We start from the raw sequence: 20,125 nt of genomic DNA, 5'->3' as shown, positions 1-20,125 counted from the left end.
ATGCAGTTGCCAGCACTATTTTCATTACATAAATAAACAGAAAACGTCAAAGTACTATCAGATGCAATTTAACTTACACCAAGATAAACATGTGAAGCTGTGAAGCTCTTGACATATTTAGCAAGATAAGTGGTCCTGAATCAGTCTTTATAATATATTATCTGAGAAAACAATAACTTACTCAAACAGTGATAGACGTAAAATCGTTATTTTCTAAGCAACACGTAGCCATGCGTAAAGCTAATTCGTGAAATTTTAGTTACGTACGACTTAACATGACAAAAAGAAAAGAGAGAACAAAATAAGATTTTGCAATGTTTAAAAGTCAACTGATTTGACTTATATCCCCGTTTTGATTATCTGTTCAAAGAGTAGAATAAACTAACTACATTCAAACTGTTAGACGGGGAATTACAAGATTGTCGGTACTTAGCATAATTTGTATTATGAACAAAAAATTTATTTCAAGTTAAGCGATTTAGGACATTCCACTTTCAGTTAGCTTATTTTAGGTAATGAAACGGCTAAAAAGCAATGAAAACATCTTATCAATATAAGAACACCTACGTGTATGTTTTCTTATATGTACTGAGATCATATCACAAAATAAAACGACGTTCAATCTATGAATCTATCAAACGTTACAGCCCTTCTAGGGGCTAGGTTGGCTCATGACAGTGTGTCGGTGAAACTGACCCAGAGGGCAAACCATCGAAAATCTTTTCTTCTTCGGATGCTTGAAAGGTTTCCATCCAGAGGAGTGCCACAACATATAAATTTTTTCCGTCACTGTCAAGTGTGTTAACGTATGGTATAAATGGCAGCAGGGAAAGCAAAACTTTTCCTGACGAAGTCGTATTCCAAAATCTATTGAAAGAGTCGCGACAACATCTATTCAAGTGTAATAAGTCGGCTGTATTAAAATTTGTTAAGTAGCGAACCGTTATTACCGCATCAGCTTTGCTGTTGTTAAGCTTAACATGCCCTGCGGAGCCTTATTGGTCTGGTGAGCGGTGAGGAGCCGTGAAGTACTGTCCAACTTTGAGGGACAAGTACGATGTCTAAAACTTTTTGCTAGAACCGGAAAATACTTTGTCAAACCTGAAGGCTCTACAATTGTACTGTCCTGTTTGAGGGAGCAATACGTGCTATCAGGTCGTTCACCAGTGCAATTACACTTGTCAATCTCTGAAGGTATACATAACGTAATACTGTCCCAGTTTGGGGGAGCAGAACAATATCTAAAGCAGTTCACTCGTGCCAGAAGTACGCTTGTCAATATAAGACACCTTACAGTCATACTGTCCTAGCTTAAGGGAGCAGTAGGAGCTTCGAGGTGCTTGACTAGTGCCTGAAGTAAGCTTTTCAATCGCCGAAACGTTGCGAATACTACTGTCTGGGATTGGGTACTGTCCCAGTTTGAGGAAGCAGTATGAGTTTCCATGCTTTCTTTAAGGAAAAACAAGCGTCTGTCGCGCTGCAGTTATTGGCAATGCAACTTTCCCCGTGGGGTGATGAAAGTCGCAGAATTGAACATCCTAAGAGGCAGGGCCAGCTCAAGAAGTCAATTGCCAAATGCTAAGCGATCCCATCTCATCTTGTCCGCGGGCAAACATTTTGGAAGTCTTGACTTGTTTTACGTGTCTACCGAAACACCGTAATCGTTTTAAATGAGATTGGCTAATGTTCTTCTATAACTGTCAAAGGCGACGAGCTTAGGCTACAGAGATATTAAAGCTACTATCGTGTAAAAGCGCTTGAGCTTGCAGCGATACGCGTACGTTACGTAAAACTCTGCGTTTATTCACAATCGTATTTTAGTTGACGTAAACCGTGGTTGCGAAAACGGACGACCGGCAAAATTGACAGATGTACACAGCATCGGTGCAACTGCAGACACGTCATTCGCTAACATATGTGACGTAATGGATTAGCAGAAACGAAGGTCAAGCTTCAATGACAAACGTATGTCACCCATATACAACCACAATGCACAGTACAAGTTCATTACAACGTGATCTTAAAATATTCACCTTAAAAGCCGAAGTGTGCAGTCTGCGCGACCTTAGCGCCATGAAAATATTGAGCCATCGGTAGGCGACAATAAATTTGTAGATATCGAGCATATCTGTAAGGAACCCGAATACTTCGTACCACAAACTATTTCGTATCAGAATAAAACTAAAGGTTGAAACTCGATTAATTGACAACATAGTATTAAGATAATGTTCGCTTTGTCTGTTGTTCTCTGCTACTGAGTGTACGGGTAATAGCGGGTACTTATAAAATAGGAGCTACAATGGCATGACTATCGCTCCATATTTTTTTTTTTTTTATATTTAATTCTTACACAAATGTGTTCTAAAACTAGTTGATATGATTGTATCACTTCTAGTACAAAGAAAAATCTATATATATAAAGGAAAGTCGTGTTAGTTACACTATTTATAACTCAAGAAAGGCTGAATCGATTTGACTGAAAATTGGTGGGCTCAGAACCAGGAAACGGACATAGGACAACCCTCACCCAGTCTTCTATTTTTTATCCCGCGCGGACGGAGTCGCGGGTAAATGCTAATAAAAAATTTATTAAAGGTGATTAATAAATAAAAGGTAATTAACTATGGTTGTTATTAAAACTCTGGATTCTACATGGTGAGATTGCGCCAGACAGCCACCACAAATAACCTATAGTCACGTTGTTTTATCCTAATCCTATTTATTGCCCCTCCCCCTCTTTCTTTTTCGATAATGTCAATATTCGCGACTGTTTTGAGTTTCACACTTGGTACGATTTAAAACAATAACTTCTGAAAGGGAGGTCCAATGACAGCCATTAAAGGAATTTTCATGCAGCCATTCTTAGCAACACTAAACCCGGTGGCGACTCATTGCATGGCATAGACGTACAAATAACTTATTTACGAAGGTTAATAATTTGACCGCACTTTGCTAAAGTTATTACTATGCCTCTGTATCAGGCGTATGAATCATTAGACAGAAATCTATTTAACAATACGAACAGCACGTACGCGGTACGAGTTTAAACAGCTACAATGACAAGAATGTGTAGCGAACCTAAGAGGGCGTGTCGTGGTGAGCACCGCCAAAAAGGTATCTTGACACACTATTCTATAGCTTCGTATATCGTAGCACTTAAGGTTGAGTGTAATCGACGTACTAAAATTCGTCCAGTACGGTAAGGATTACCCATTTGAAATAAATGTATCTCAATAAATTAACATCTTGGAAACATATGGCACGTAGAATATATTTAAAAAACAAAAGACATGTTAACGATCTTGGTTCATTGCACATTTCGTTATAGACGATTATTACACATGTACCTTGTAATTTTCTTTTTATTTATTTATTTATTTTTTGCTAAGACGGTGTATACTTTTTCGGTTTGAACAAAAGAAACACTATGAAATAGCCTTTTCGATTAAGATTATACTGTAAAAACCAAGAGAACAGTGAACATTTTTACTTGTAATGACATTTATTTAACTAACTATTCTATAATATCGAACTATTTGCGAGGTAGTTGGCTTCGAATTCGGCAATTCGTACGGAGGTTGACACGTCTCAACGATTTCCCGATTGTTACAATACGCTTCAGTAATCTCATAATGTACTAATTGACACGTACGCAACATAAAAATAATGGAAGTATTTCAAATAGGTCAATGAACTAGCGTTCCGTAATGTGTAACGTCAACATAAGTATGTAAAACGACATCGATAACGATATAAAATTTCCATTTCCTCCATGATCTTTAGTATGGAGATAGCGAAGCTGAAGCCGCAGCTCACGCAAGGTTCGAGCATCGCTATCGTTAATGCTCGAGCTGCATTTGGGTCTTCGAACCGCACAAACGTCTCGAGGCTCCATCAGAACTTACTCGTTTCGTCCATTTGTTCTGCAGCATTCGGCAACGACGACTTTCCCCGTAGGGTGATGAAAGTCGCCAAGTTGAATACCCTAAGTGGCTGGGCCAGCTAGAGGGTTCAACAGCCGGCTGTTAACGCTGTTATACTCACGACCGTCGAAGTTTTCTTGTAGACTCTTCTAATATCACGTGACGCACTTCTTCAAAATGTTTTAACTTATAACTTTGTAATAAAGAACTTTTTTAAAGAACTATTTGTTTGAAAACCTAGGGACGACCGTTCGGTTTGAAAAACGACGCAACAATGACAAGGTGGTGGCTTGGTGGCGTGCTCCCGGGTTTTGGAGTTGCAGGTTAGGTCCGCTGGAGGCGCTGATGTCGGCAGTGGCGCTGGCGGAGCTGTCACGTGACGTGAGTTGGGGCGCACCGGAAGGAATGAAGCGATGTACTCTCATAAAGGACTTCGGACATCGAACGGAACACATAATAATGAGCAAAAGCAATTAGTTGTCAAGGCGCAAAGTCTCGTTTTATCTATACTAATTAAAATATAACAGCCATCATGTGACCAGATATTACATTGCTTTTGTTATTCATTTGATAAACGAATTAATATTATTTATTTAAACTAACAGATGTTACAGATATTAAAATCGACCAACATCATTGCATCAGTTAATAAACTGAGAATATCACATTATATTATCAAAGTTCGTATCAATATATTGTCAATATACTATATAAATGTCACACAGTTATACTCGACCTATCATCCTGCCCTTATGTACACTTACATATCGACGCTGGAAAGCATAAACGCTGTAACCCTTGAAATCGCGAATATGTTTTTCACACGTTAATAATTTCAATCATTATCAAAGGATAATGATTTTATTATAGGTTAGCACAAACTACACAACATTGCTAAATACCGCATGCTTGTAGGCGTATCAGCTCACGAGTTATCATTTTTTGGCTCTCCTGTAAAGTTCATACTTTCGGGGTTACAGCGTTTACGCTTTCCAGCGTCGATATATCTCTAATTAGCTGTCATACCAGAATTCACTCCCTTCTTACGCATATCCTCTTTCACAAAATCCTTCCATATTTGTCATGTCGTTTAATTTAATTTTAAACATAATTTAAATCAGATTGTTTAAACTTCAACGAAATGGTTAAAAAGTAGAAAAAATAATTTACAAAATACTCTTTATGACAACGTAAAATAAACTCTTGTATAAAATGTTACTCTTGGGAACTAATCAACTCTCGCTTGATAAAATTCTTGACAAAGCTCTTACATATTTTATTAAAATCTAGGGCATATTATTTATAAATAACACTGCCCTTAGTGAAATGAAAATCATGTTTTTTACTGTACAAATAATTACCATTGTGGGAACATTGGGCCTAACACGAATATTACGACAAGCGCCTTCGTATCGTAACGTAAAGTACTTACTTTATTACGTACTTCTTTGCAATAATAATCTTTATCGCTTGTAAAAAGATTGTATTTTAAGTTATGTTAACTATCCACAGCAATTAATGAATATAAATAATGCAATTAGAATAGCAAATAAAGCAAATAATGAATTATGATTTATAAGGACAGTAATAACGGACTTGCTAACAGTCACGTAAGCTTTGTGAATCTGTAACCTTTCACTAGAACTTGACCAAAGACTATTCCGAGATGGTAGATTTTGACATTTGTTTTTTTTAAGGCAAAGGTTAATGTAAATGAAGTGATGATGAAAAAAGGAAAGTAGAAAACTGTCTCTCCACTCCGTATTCTTACACCTAAAAATACCTAAACTTTTTCATCCGACTGACGAGAGTGTAATGTTTTTCTATGATATGTTTTTTTAAGTAAGTATGCGGGTTTATATGTATGTCAATTGTAAGGTGACCTATCATTCGATTTTTATTCTTCCCGCCAAGTCTCATAGGGCCAGTCGGGATTTTTTAACTCGGACTCTTAAAAATAAAACCTGACAACTCACCATACTGAAGATTCCAGATGCAATCCATACAAGGAGACTAGCATTGACAGATCCTGTGTGTTTTAATACTCCAGTGGGGGACACAAAAATGCCACTGCCTATAATGGAACCTACGATGACAGTGATGCCATTAAGGAGTGACATTTTAGCCTCCAAAGCACCCCCATCTTTGTCACCTTCGTCAGTTGGCGGTTCCATTTTCAGAGCTTCTTTATCGCCATCCTCCGCTGCTTTCTTTGGAGACCTGATGATGAAATATTTTTAAATTAACAAAATCATTCACAATTAAATACTTCGTTTAGAAATAGTTAAGACTTGTTTTTGAACGTTTGATATCTCTTTTGTGTCCTTCATTATTAATGAATTTACTAAAATTCTCCGATTGATCTATTAAATTTAGGGTAATTTGGAACTCGATAGATAGCGTAGCGTTAGCATTTTTTTTTCGATTTTAGACAAATAAGCATTAAATTTTTTCCCAAAATCTTATTATACGAAATTAAAAAGTAAATCAAGTTAAAATCACAATATTAATGTATTCTATAAAACTTTCAATAGTTGTAAGTAGGGCATTATTCCATTAGGACGACCCATTTCCATTGGCTGAAGCCTCTTATAGGATTAGACCCCGTCCACTTAATATAAAAAAAATATTTTACTTCTTACTGCCGACTAGTCAAATGCTTTATTTAAAAAAAAGTATGGTATTGTATTATCTGTGGTTTATTATCTAACCACAGATAATACAATTTATTTCTTTCTTTAATACAACTTAACTCGATTTTTAAATCTGTTTCGTAGAATTGTGGGCATCGCACGAATATTCGAGTGACAATCGCCTTCGTATCATCATCGTCAATTATAAAAATTAGTATGAGATTTTTGGTGTACTTTACATCAGATAGAGGGCGCTGCACAAATTTTAGTAGAAATGTCCAAAACGATACGATGGCGATTGCCACATATATTCAAGCTAGGCACACTAAGCTAACCGGGCGTTCCATTGGAATCCCGGGACATTCGCCGTCAAACTTGAAAATGGAATCCGACGGCAATTAGTGAGTGGAAATCTCACAAAACCCAGTTTTTCCCTCGAAAAGGCAGGTTATATTTTTAGAAAACTCCCCCGATTCCAAAAAAAGACCATGTGCTGTGTTCAGCGATCAGTTTTATGCCAAAAATTGTAACTATCACATTTTCAAAACATTATGAAAAGCAGCCATTACAACTTACGTCGTACGTACGTCTCTTAGTGATAAAACATGTAACCTTGTTCTTTTAGGTTCATGCTTTAAATAAGCCCTTGTATGAACAGGACACAGCATATTGTGGGCCCTCATTGAAGTCTATGGGCACAATACCGGTTACCATTCAGCTTTTGAAGCTGTATAAAAGATGTCTGGGAACTAGCTTTATACCACTTTCTCACAATCATTTAGAACGAACGAAAAACGATATATATTTTGTTTTAATTTATTTTATTATTTACTTAAAAGAAGACAAAATAGACTCTGAGGTAAAATATAAAAACTAAATTTAAATACCTTCGAAAAGGTTAAATAAGAGTTCTTTTTTAGGTTATAATTTTATTAATATTATAAATGTGAATGTTAAGATGGATGTTTCTTTGAAGGTATCTCCGAAACGGCTAAAAGGATGTTGAAGTAATTTGGCACAGATGTAGAACATAGTCTGAAAGAGTACATAGACTAATTGCAGGCGACAGCTAGTAGTAGATACTTATTAAATATACGTAGTTTATTTGTTACAATTAATTCTACCAAAACTTCAGAGTAAGAAAGTGTATTTATTCGGCCAATGTATTTACAATTTGGTACGTTCCTATTGTAAACATTTTTGAATTGAAACATAGAAAAACTATATTCACAGTTACTACTTTTTTATAGTATTACAAAGTTTAAAAAATTTCACGCTTCATCTACTATTCTACTATTCAGACGAGTTTCTTTCAGAAAAACTTTAAGGAAATAACGCGTCGGATACTTCGTGTTTTTTCCGAACGTATTTAAAAATTGTCCCATTTCTGAAACCGTTAAAACTACCGAAAATGAAAAAAATCTAGTTCAAATTTTAACAAGGACGTTATTGAATGATTTTGTAGTTTTCGTAGAGTCCGAAACAACTTCGACAATGCAGACCCACGGTTGTGTATGTTATTAATAGTCCAGGAGCCAGTGACAGATTTTCATAACAAAGTCCCTCCGAAACGAACATTCGTAAAATGCATAAGCACCGTCAGCTGTGACTCCGTGGATAGGGTGGGCAGTGGCAGCCTCCCACGCAGAAAAAAATTTTTTTCAGTCATTTCCTCTCATTTGAAAATTAATCAGAGTATAGAATACGTATAGGTGTTTAGGCATTCCAAGACCACGATTAATATCTGAACACATAACTATTCAAGTTAGTAGGAAGCCAAGATGAACATTTGTTTAAGACGTCATTTCAACTTTGTGATTACATTATCAGAGGTCAGTCATGTCAATAGATGTTTTGTTTATGTGTTATTTGTTAAGAGATCTTATAACGAGTGATTCCTTTAACTAATATAGAAAACGGCTAAAACACTGACTTACTTTTGTCCGGTGTCGGCACCGACTGGTTTCGAACCCATCGGGGATACTTCATCGGGTGAGTGGGACTGTTATTATTTCGCGGACGCGGCCCGTCGCTCACAACCGACACCGGACAAATTTAATGTACGTAAGTTGTTTTTATATTAGTTAATGAGTGATTTCTTTGTCAAAAAATGACGTATTAGCTTCTGCTGCGTTAGTCCAAGGTTCGATTTCCAAAAGATAAATTGTCCTCATCTTTCCATTTGCATGGGACATAATATTAGTATGTAACAGTTAAAATATATAATTATAATTGTCTTTTTGTACATTTTTTTAAATGTATTGTTATTTTTTAAACAACAATATAAAAATTGGACAGATTGGTTCCAATTGGATGTTGTTATAGAGTAAATATAAGTATTATATGTTAATTATAAAATGTCTAACAAAATGTAAATGTTTTACTTGTAAACAGTTTTATTAATCATTGTTTATTATTATATATTACTAGCTGTTGTCTGCGACTCTTTCCGCGCGAAATAAAAAAAGAGAGAGAGAGATAGTCAGAGTGTCGTGTTCTATAAGTGAGAGAGAGACAGACAGCAAAAAGTGTCGTGACAACTTTTCGTAAGAATTTTTTCCGTCTAGCCCCCTTTCACAACGCGCGATAAGGAACTTCGTTCCAATAACTTAATAAGTAACCTATGTGTTCTAGATTATGTTCTACATCTATACCAAATTTATCTAGATCTGTTGAGCTGTTTTGGAGATACCTTTTAACAAATATCCATCCATCTAAATATTCGCATTTATATTAGTAAGATTAGTGAGATAATGAATTTCGTTGACCGCGTAGAATTTCTTGGTGCTATTTATTTCGTATTGAGGCCATTCTATCGACGCGGAATTTCAATATGCCTTCCCTTATATCCTTGACCTAAATAAGTTCACCCCGGTAGGGGTGGTGACCGAGGGTAGGGGGTTGTTCCCATTTAGATGTGTTAACAGAGTTGTAGTAATATTATTATTTGGTAAAATATATATCATTGTTTAATGATAGTTTGAAATCAGTTTCCACGATCGATTTAGGAAACGCTAAATTCCAGACATGTTAATTAAGGTTTTTCATTTATGTTGTGGTTTTGAGGTAAAAGTAAATTATTTTGTAAATAAAATTAGGGTAGCAAATGGAAGTCCGTCGTCACTGCCTACCCATATAGGTTACGGGCGTGAGTTATATTATTGTAGCTAATATAACATAGACAAAAGTGTTTTAATCTGTAGATAATCTATGAACAATAGAATGTCTATGAAAATAGATAAAATGGTTATAAGAAAAAATATTGAGGAATTATGTTAGCTAAATGTACTCGTAAAATAACAAAAAACTTGAGAGGTGTGTTGGGACACCCGGATGGAACGAAGTTCCTTTCTATTAATTAGTGAAGGAACCAATGTTTACTCTATGAATAAAAAACTTAAGTCTTCACAAGAAGTACATTTTATTTCTATGAATTTTCGTTATATATTGTCACGTCGTTGCCATGGTGAAGTAGCGCTCATTCGTCGTTAACATACTTACTATAGCAAAAAGTGTCGTGACAGCTTTTCGTAAGAATTTTTTCCGTCTAGCCCCCTTTCACAACGCGCGATAAGGAACTTCGTTCCAATCGTTCCAATAACCTAATTGTAGATTTAATCAAGGAACCGGACGTCGCGTCGTCATGAAATTTGGTCGATTAGAACAGAAATTAAAAGATTGCATACTGCCGGCCATTTTGGGATGCGCGTGGACAGTTTTTTTATTCAGTTTTCACTGAAGCTACAATTTTTCGTGGATGTTTATAGAAACGACTTCACGGATACTGCAGTTTATGGTTATTTATTTTAATTAATTTCGTAACTACGTTTTCTTTTTTTTTGTAAATAAATGTTATAGTTAGGTTAAAAACATGTTTAATCTGACGCAAGGAAATTTGAATTGCGTTAGAATGGGATAGTTATTTGCGAAATATTGTTAGTGTGTCAAGCGCATAATCGAATGAGGCCTTGTTCTAGAGTAAGGTCGCGTTTCTTTCGACCTGCTTACCAAGTTGCGAATTCCTCTCTCCGTCACCGAACCGGCTAATCGGTTATGTAGTGTTTGCTAATTGCCTAATTTAAATGGCTACACTAGTTTATAATTGTCAAAAACTGTTATTCTTCTGTGTGTAAATTCTGTATTATGTGTATTTTAGATATCTAATGATTTTAATAAAAGAATTCAAACATTAAACCATCTCCCATTGTCACGCACTTATAATATCCGGGTGAACAAACTTAACCTACATGTGATATAGTAATTTTACACCTCCTCGAAATTAAAAAAAAACTTAACGAGTAGCCTATGTGTTCTACCAGACTATGTTCTATATCTGTGCCAAATTTCATCAAGATCCGTTGAGCAGTTCCGGGGATACCTTCAAACAAACATCCATCCATCTAAACATTGGCATCTATATATATAAAAGAAAGTCGTGTTAGTTACACTACTTATAACTCAAGATCGGTCGAACTGATTTCGCTAAAAATTGATGGGCAGGTAGCTTAGAACCAGGAAACGGACATAGGATAATTTTTACCCCGTTTTCTATTTTTTATTCCGCGCGGACGGAGTCGCGGGTAAAAGCTAGTTTATAATATTAATAAGAAGTACGATGTGTCAAGTCCGGTTAAAAACTAAGTTCACAAAGTATCTATGTCTTTCATAACATTCGAACTTTATGTTTTTTTATAATATAGTTGGCAAGCGAGAAAGCTGCAACCTGAATTAGACGAAATAGTGAAGCGACCGCTGTCCATAGGTGGGCACAGTTAATCAAAAAGTTAACTTCGTTAATCGTTAATTCGTTAAATAAAAATTTAACTTCGTTAATCGTTAAAGCGTTTAATTTAAGAGAATTTAACGCAAGTTAAAGTTAACAGTTAAAGTTAATTTTGGTTTATATTACGAGTATAGGGCGCAAGCGGGAAATGGCCATACGAATAATCTCCGAATCATATGGACTGATTTTGTTGAGACTTTCAATAGAACTTAGGCTATGTTTTTACTGCGCTTACGAAATCTCGGGCGAGCGCTAATCCTATCTATAGTTTAGTTATATAATATACTCAAATAAAATTTTGACGATTGGGGTGATGTACTACTGCCTGTACGATATTAATGACATAGCATGCACTAGTTACACACACTTATATACTTCACTGACAATGATGGACAATTGACCTTTTCAGTCATTTTTTTATCGACCATCCAACTTCACGGAATTAGAGAGCTAACTAAATTTAGACAACACAAGTTTTCTATTAAACAGTGAGACATACTCGTATTATGGTAATATTCAAAAGAATATCAATCTCAAATCTCAAACAAAATGCAGTAAGAAGGGACATAAACGTAAGTATGTTTAATACATCTCAAATATAAAATGTCACCTATTTACTTCCTCCGACACCGACTGCGAAATAACAATAATTATACAATATAGATATGTTACAAGAAAGAAGAGAACTTTCTTTAGAGTTTAAAGGGGTTTTCATGACATTATTTTGTGTTCAGTGCATTTTGTTTGAGATTGTTTTTTATGTTTGTAAAGGTCACTTGTGCCGACGACATTTCATATATTAATTTTAGTATAACACAATTTAACATTATTTCACTAACATAATTATTTTATCTTTTTCCTCATTCTTTCTCGTTTTATCGTATACTTTTTTTTGTAAACAAACAAATTATTTTCGCTATTGTCTTTGCGCAGCGCACGTGCATCCCCGACCATTAGAAGGGTTGGGGCCATAAATCCATCGAGTTCGTTATCGCATTCTCTGTGCGGCTGTCCATTTGATCCTTTGTTCATATTTTTAAAGTGCAAAATTATTTTTCGTTGACTATGAAGAAGCCCCAAAAAAACAAACGACGGTAATAAACACCTAAATCCCTTTTGTTTTTGAGGAATGTTTATTGCGTGCACATTTCGTCTTTCGTATTTTTAAATTTATTTTTCATTGTTTGTTTCTTATTTACGCAATGACAAAAAAATCCTATTTGTACGCTTTTTCAAATGAACCATAAACGATTTTTTTTATATTTTTTGCTGTCTTTAAACTTCAATATTAAAATAAACATTTTCGTCGCCAACAAAGTTTAGTTGTAATTTAGTTACGACGTTGAAGAGTTATGCACACTTGATTATTTTGATTGCAATTCAACGCAGTGTTTATCTTTTTTACTAGATTTTTGCGTTTCACGTATAAGACAAAGTGTATGTATTTAGAATAAAGTACTTTCGTACCTTATGTTGATTTTATAACAAAATCATGTTCTAAAAAAAGTGATGTTAAATAAATGAAAACCAGTTTTAATGTGAATAAAATGTAATATAGACTTTTCGAGATATTTGTGTAAATGTGAAATAATTAATAAACTTTGAAGGTGTCTAGCGCCTAAACTTCGCAATATTTGATAGATAGTCTAAGATCCCGCTGCAGGATTGGTGCGCTCATCGACTTTTTGTTTAAAACCAAATTTTTATGTTTATTTATAGTTAAGAGAATATATATTTACTAGGGTGCCTATCAAAATTTGGCCGCCATTATTTTTTTAAAAATTATTTTTAATTGATTTTTGGTAAAAAATTTCGTTTATTTATTTTTTTAATAAAATAACGTCTACATAACGGTAATTAATATCAAGATTCTAAAAAATCACGGTTGCCGTTGCGCACCTGGCCGCACCTCTTTGCAGCCAGGTGTAAACAGGTATGATTTCGATAAATTTATACGTCTATAACCTATTTTTATTAATTATATGTCAAATTAAAGCTAATTTTTTTCTATTAATTATCATATAAAGTTGCTTAATTAAATCTGGCCGCAAATAAGGGTTGCTGGCTGTTAAAGATAATAAATATTTAAGGTAGAGTGAAAGAGAGTTAGCGCGTAACATCATTTGTCAGACGAGGACAGCGATTGCCGGCTGTGCGACGCTTTTAAGCCATTGCGCATGCGTCGAACGTTAGTGTTCTCAACCACCGGGGAGTAATAGAGACGACTTATAATAAATACTCCAAAAAATATGTAATTTTTTTCAAAATGACAAATTTAAAAATTGCAACAATAAATTAATATTGATTTGATATATCGACGGTCTAGTTAGGAATTTGTCTAACTCTGAATTTTTTAGAGGGTGATTTTTTTAACATTTTGATGAAGCAATAATCCAATTACAAATTATTTGAATGATTCAAACTTAAATATTATATCTCTATTAGATATAAATAATTTTAAATGGTTTTTTAAAATGATAATAAATTTTGAAGTAATTGTTTTTTTCGTACAAATAAAAGATTCTCTAAAAAGGAGTTAGATAATTTGCTAATTAGAACGTCGATATTTAATATTAATTTAAAAAATAAAAAAATAAAACCAAGGTGACTTAAGTAAAACAAAATTTTATTGCGAAAGTATTATTCAAAAATTTTATTAGATTTTATTCAAGTATTTAATTGTCCTCGTCTGACAAATGATGTTACGCGCTAACTCTCTTTCACTCTACCTTAAATATTTATTATCTTTAACAGCCAGCAACCCTTATTTGCGGCCAGATTTAATTAAGCAACTTTATATGATAATTAATAGAAAAAAATTAGCTTTAATTTGACATATAATTAATAAAAATAGGTTATAGACGTATAAATTTATCGAAATCATACCTGTTTACACCTGGCTGCAAAGAGGTGCGGCCAGGTGCGCAACGGCAACCGTGATTTTTTAGAATCTTGATATTAATTACCGTTATGTAGACGTTATTTTATTAAAAAAATAAATAAACGAAATTTTTTACCAAAAATCAATTAAAAATAATTTTTAAAAAAATAATGGCGGCCAAATTTTGATAGGCACCCTAGTAAATATATATTCTCTTAACTATAAATAAACATAAAAATTTGGTTTTAAACAAAAAGTCGATGAGCGCACCAATCCTGCAGCGGGATCTTAGACTAAGAGGTAAGTTTGGTTAAATCGTCACTATTTTCTAACAAGGATTCTGCGGTACTCTTTTGATCACGTCTTTCCCGGCCGCTCGGTGTATTGTATAACCTACATACACTCGCACTCGCTCGTTCTCTCTCGTTCTCGGTCACCATTCGACTCGCCGACGGTCCCCGAACATAGCCGAACTTACGAATGTAGCCTGATGCTTAATTTAAATAAAATGACAACACGTCAATAAGTGTCTATTGTTACAATTAACGGACTAAATTAACGGAAGTGAAATTTAACGGAAGTTAACAAGAGCGTTAACACTTTTTGAATTTAACTTAAAAGTTAATCCGTTAAGGAAAATGTTAACTTCGTTAATTAACGATTAACGGATTAACGAGTTAATGCCCAGCTCTGCCGCTGTCCATAGGCATTCGCAATTGCAGATTTGTTGCCAACCGTTAATCGACGGATGAGGAGACGCACAAAAAAAGAATATTTTCATTTTTATACGCATTCACTCCTTTGTCAAATCCAGTACCCCTCCCCATTCTTTGGGAATGAGGAATTAAACTAGGCCTCTGGCATACATACTCATCAGACGAAAAATGGAATTACTTCTACTTGACCCCTGTCTTCTTTGTTGTGGTATTGCACCGGTCGAGCCGTTCGTGGAACGGAAGTCGTTGTTGCTGGCGTCTACATGTTAATAAGCCAAATTACTCGTTGAGTTCATTTATTAACCGACTTAAAAAAAGGTGGAGATTTTGTGCTTGGACACCACTGTTTGTCTAAAGAAGGTATCTACAATTACACCTAACTTTACGAGGCAGATTTGCGATTTGCAATAAATTCCACATTTATCTTGGCGAAAGTACAATATTGAAAGGTCATAGTAATTAGTGTTGGTACATTGCAGTCGATCGGTAAAATTTGAACCAAACAGATTAAAAATGTTAATTAAAAATATCGCGGATAAGGAAAATGGTTTGAAATCGAATATTGAGTTTGGGCATAAATTAAATAACCATTGATTTTGGTAATACATTAAATAATCCTACTAATATTATAAATGCGAATGTTTAGATGGATGGATGTTTGTTAGAAGGTATCACCGGAACGGCTAAACAGATCTTGATGTAGAACATAGTCTGAAAGAACACATAGACTATATTAAGTTTTCTTTTTACTTCCGCGCGGACGGAGTCGCGGGCGACAGCTAGTTAGTGATAATTGTCAATTATATTCGTGATACGGTGTCATCATTTCGCTGACATTTGATTCCCGCCATGTTCTGACAGCTGACAGGTTGTTGAACCGCCGATAATATTGTCCCGTTTATTTTCTTATCACTATATTTATATTTACATCAATATATTTTGGATATTATCGAAATTGCTTCATTGCTGTGCACTTATAACTTTATTTAACAAGGAAGTTCTTTGTTATGTTAATTTACGATGCCATTTTTTTCTACAATATGTCTCGTTGTCTTTCTTTTGTCTTTCTAAAGATGCTGACAACTGAATCTGCAGATAATATTTAAAAAGATAGAAAAGAGTGGGAAAATATTGTTATAATACTAATTTTACAACAGATGAGATTAACTGTAAAATTAATGTTCATAGATTAAAAATAAACTCGTGTGCACTTTTAAAAAAACGTGAACAATACATTTTCAAACAAAGGTCGTGCATTGGATAAGTAGTTGAAAGCATTCGTTCGTACGTATAAAAGGGCGGGAACTTTGACATTAGGTTTTATTAAAGGGAAAAAGCTTTTAAAGTTCTTTTGTTCGTACATACCTAAATACATATATGTATGGATGTAAAATATAGTTCTTTTATATAATTTAATACAAAGAGTGGACTATAATTTTACGTCCGTTGATTTCCAAACATAAAACATATCTCAACTAGCTTTTAACCGCGACTCCGTCCGCGCGGAATAAAAAAAATGCACACAAGATAAAAAGTTCCTATGACCGTCTCCTAGTTCTAAGCTACCTCCCCATCAATTTTCAGCTAAATCAGTTCGACCGTTCTTGACTTATAAATAGTGTAACTAATACGACTTTCTTTTATATATATATATTTTTTCAAGATTAATGAAAGGGACAAAACATTTTTCTACAAGCGACGTTGTCATCAGTCACTGAAAAACTGCGATTGAATTTTGTTGTTATTTAGAAAGTAAGTTTTAATAATTTTTTTAAAGATTGTTACATAAAAACCTTTTTTGTGGTTGAAATGAAACTCAGAATAGCACGATCGGATCAGTTATTGTTATATCTTAACCGCAATAGTACTCGTAATCGAAGTTTCAATTTAGAAATAGTTGATTCATTTTAAAAATGGAACACTGTTACTTTTTTGCACGCAATAATCACTCAACAATCTTACTGTCATTTAATATTATAAATGCGGAAATTTTTATGGGTGTTTAAAACTACGTAACTCCAGATCGGCAGAACGGATTTGAATGAAATTTCGAACAGAGATAAACTAAATCTAGAATCACGCATAGTCTACTAAGATAGTTTTTTTTTTTAAATAACATCCGGATAAAGTTGCTGGCAACCTGCTAGTTCATTAAAAAGAAAAAAACTGTGTTATATTTGTTACTCTGTGGTAGATAGCAATCTATACCTTATTACGTGTCAATTGCGACAGAGGCATTAAATAAAAATAATAAACATATTAGATTACATACATACGTGATTTCTAGACAAAGGTATTCTAATAATCTCATTGTATACATGCGTTAATTTTCATTAAGCATATTTAATAATAATGAAAGAATTTTCAATAAATACGCATCCATGTTTACATATTTACTTTCCTTAACATATAATTAGTTAGATAGTTTTTAACAAAGTGCTATCCATTTATCCATGCGAAGTTGGGTTGCGTCTCTAGTTAAATTTAAAAAATAAAAAAGCTTTATGAAAGGTCTAGCTGCCGGTGACTGCGTCTCTGAATAAAAAAAAAAAACTTAACGGCCTCCATCTATTCTACATAAATTTCAGCAAGATCCATTAAACTATTTTGGAATTGTCTTCTATCAAACCATCCATCAATATATCTAAACATTTGCATTTATAATATTAGTAAGATTACTAACGATTTAACTACATCAAATACATCTACTCCGTAAAATCCTCATCTCCTTCCCATTCTTGCCTCATAAGAAAAGGGTGGGAAGGGAAAAATTACAAACTAAGCCTCCACTCTCATCAGACGAAAGGTGAAATTACTTCACTTGACGCTTGTCTGCTGTGTTGTTCATATATAAAGGAAGTCTCAGAATATTATTTCGTTTTTAGATATTAAATAAAAAATAACAATATCGATTAAAACTCTTTTTATTTATTGTTAAATTAAAGAGCATTAGTTTGATCTCGTATCATTATAATTATTGTAAACTTATTACAACGTTACATAAGTGCATATCTACGTAACTTAACTATCACTTCTCATCAACATCTTAGTAATAAGTAACCGCAAATACCACGGAAATATAGTTACACTAGCTTTTAACCGCGACTCCGTCCGCGCGGAATAAAAAAAAAAAGAAAACTGGGTAAAAATTATCCTATGTCCGTTTCCTGGTTCTAAGCTACCTGCCCACCAATTTTCAGTCAAATCGATTCAGCCGTTCTTGGGTTATAAATGGTGTAACTAACACAACTTTCTTTTATATATATAGATCACAGGTGGGCACAGTTAATCGAAAAGTTAACTTCGTTAATCGTTAATTCGTTAATTAAAAAATTAACTTCGTTAATCGTTAAAGCGTTAAATTCTCGAAAATTTAACGCAAGTTAAAGTTAATCGTTAACAGTTAACCATACCAAAATTATACATACTAATTTTACACCTATGTGGCGACACTTGTTTAAAATAGTAATTTGATTATACATTCTATAATACATTAGTATTAAAGACAAATAGGAATGCATTATAGTACAATTCATTACGAGTGCGGAAAGTCTGTCATTGCAAAGAGTTCCGACAAATGTCTACAAGTTGACAAGTTGTAATAACATTTTCACACGTGTACTATTTTTGATACAGTTGCGAAAAATTAAACAATTTAATAGAATAATAAAAACACAATAAACTCAACAAACTAAAATGTTTGGAAAATGGCGCCAACCGTAAGAGAATACAAACAGAGATTTTTTTTTGTTTTCTTCACCCATTCTGGGTAGGCAAATGCCCAAACAGCCAAGTCTTCAGTAGATTATTTTTATTGATATGAAATGAAAAGTAAATTTAATGAGATGAAATAAAACGAAACCTAACTTAATTCATTTAATCAAATCATTACATTTGATATTGTAACAAATTAGGAGCTTCTTTTTAGAAATATTTGCATGAATCATAAAAACTTTAATGATTTTTGTTTTGTAAAAACTTCGTGGTTGGTTTTTCTTTTTAAAAGACATTATTTTGACAGTTGGGAAAGAGTTTGGAAAAGCTAAAGTAAAAGCACGAGTAAAAAAGTGTTTTAATACAGTTGCTCAAAAAGTGGTGTATTACAGGGACGAAGAGCGTTCGGAATGTGGGCTATTACATACTCGTGCTTTTATATACTCGTAATGAAATATACTATTTCGAACCTTCTTTTGATTTTGTCCTGTTGGGTCACGTTTTTCCCGGACGCTCTGATGCATCACACTTGCACGCGAACTTCACATATATTAATTATCAACTCGTTCGTTCACCATTCGAGTCGCCGACAGTCGCTTAACATAGCTGAACTTACGAGCATGGCGTGGCGTGTAATTTAAACAAAATGACAGCACGTCTCCAAGTTTATAATTTAACGATTAACGGACTATTATTAACGGAAGTTGAGTTTAACGGAAGTTAACAAAAGCGTTAACACTTTTTGAAGTTAACTTAAAAGTTCATCCGTTAAGCAAAATGTTAACTTCGTTAATTAACGATTAACGGATTAACGAGTTAATGCCCAGCTCTGATATAGATATTCATTTCTCATCAATAACTTAATAAAATAAATATGCAAGTTATAAGGACATCAAGTAAACTGCCAATATCAGTCGCAATATCCGATAGTTGTTACAACTTATTTTGTATTATACTATACTAGCTTTTACCCGTAATAGAAAACGGGGTAAAAATTATCCTATGTCCGTTTCCTGGTTCTAAGCTACCTGCCCACCAATTTTCAGTCCAATCGATTCAGCCGTTCTTGAGTTATAAATGGTGTAACTAACACAACTTTCTTTTATATATATAGACTAGCTTTTTCCCGCGACTCCGTCCGCGCGGAATAAAAAAAAAATAGAAAACGGGATAAAAAATATCCTATGTCCTATTCCTGGTTCTAAGCTACCTGCCCACCAATTTTCATTCAAATCGATTCAGCCGTTCTTGAGTTATAAATGGTGTAACTAACACAACTTTCTTTTATATATATAGATGTAAACCTTCTTATTGTGATGGGATCTAATTTCTTACTAATGTAATAAATGCGAAAGTTAAGATGGATGGATGTTTTTTGAAGGCATCTCCGGAACGTTCAACGGATCTCGATAAAATTTGGCACAGATGTAGAACATAGTCTGAAAGACATAGGCTACTTTTTAAGCTTTTTTTTT

The 20,125-nt window shown here is 34.0% G+C and overlaps 1 protein-coding gene across 1 annotated transcript in view; it reads right to left on the bottom strand.

Moving 5' to 3' along the window:
* Positions 1-20,125, bottom strand: part of LOC106719327 (large neutral amino acids transporter small subunit 1) — a 34,737-nt gene that overhangs the window by 12,821 nt on the left and 1,791 nt on the right. The window contains exon 2 of the mRNA XM_045683974.1: positions 5,900-6,143. Within this exon, the coding sequence (XP_045539930.1) occupies positions 5,900-6,143 (244 nt within the window). The remainder of the gene's footprint in view (positions 1-5,899; positions 6,144-20,125) is intronic.

This window comes from Papilio machaon, chromosome 24 (genome assembly GCF_912999745.1).
Source record: "Papilio machaon chromosome 24, ilPapMach1.1, whole genome shotgun sequence".
NCBI lineage: Eukaryota > Metazoa > Arthropoda > Insecta > Lepidoptera > Papilionidae > Papilio > Papilio machaon.
The sequence above is the reverse complement of the archived record's forward strand: the minus strand, read 5'-3'. Positions and strand labels throughout refer to the sequence as shown.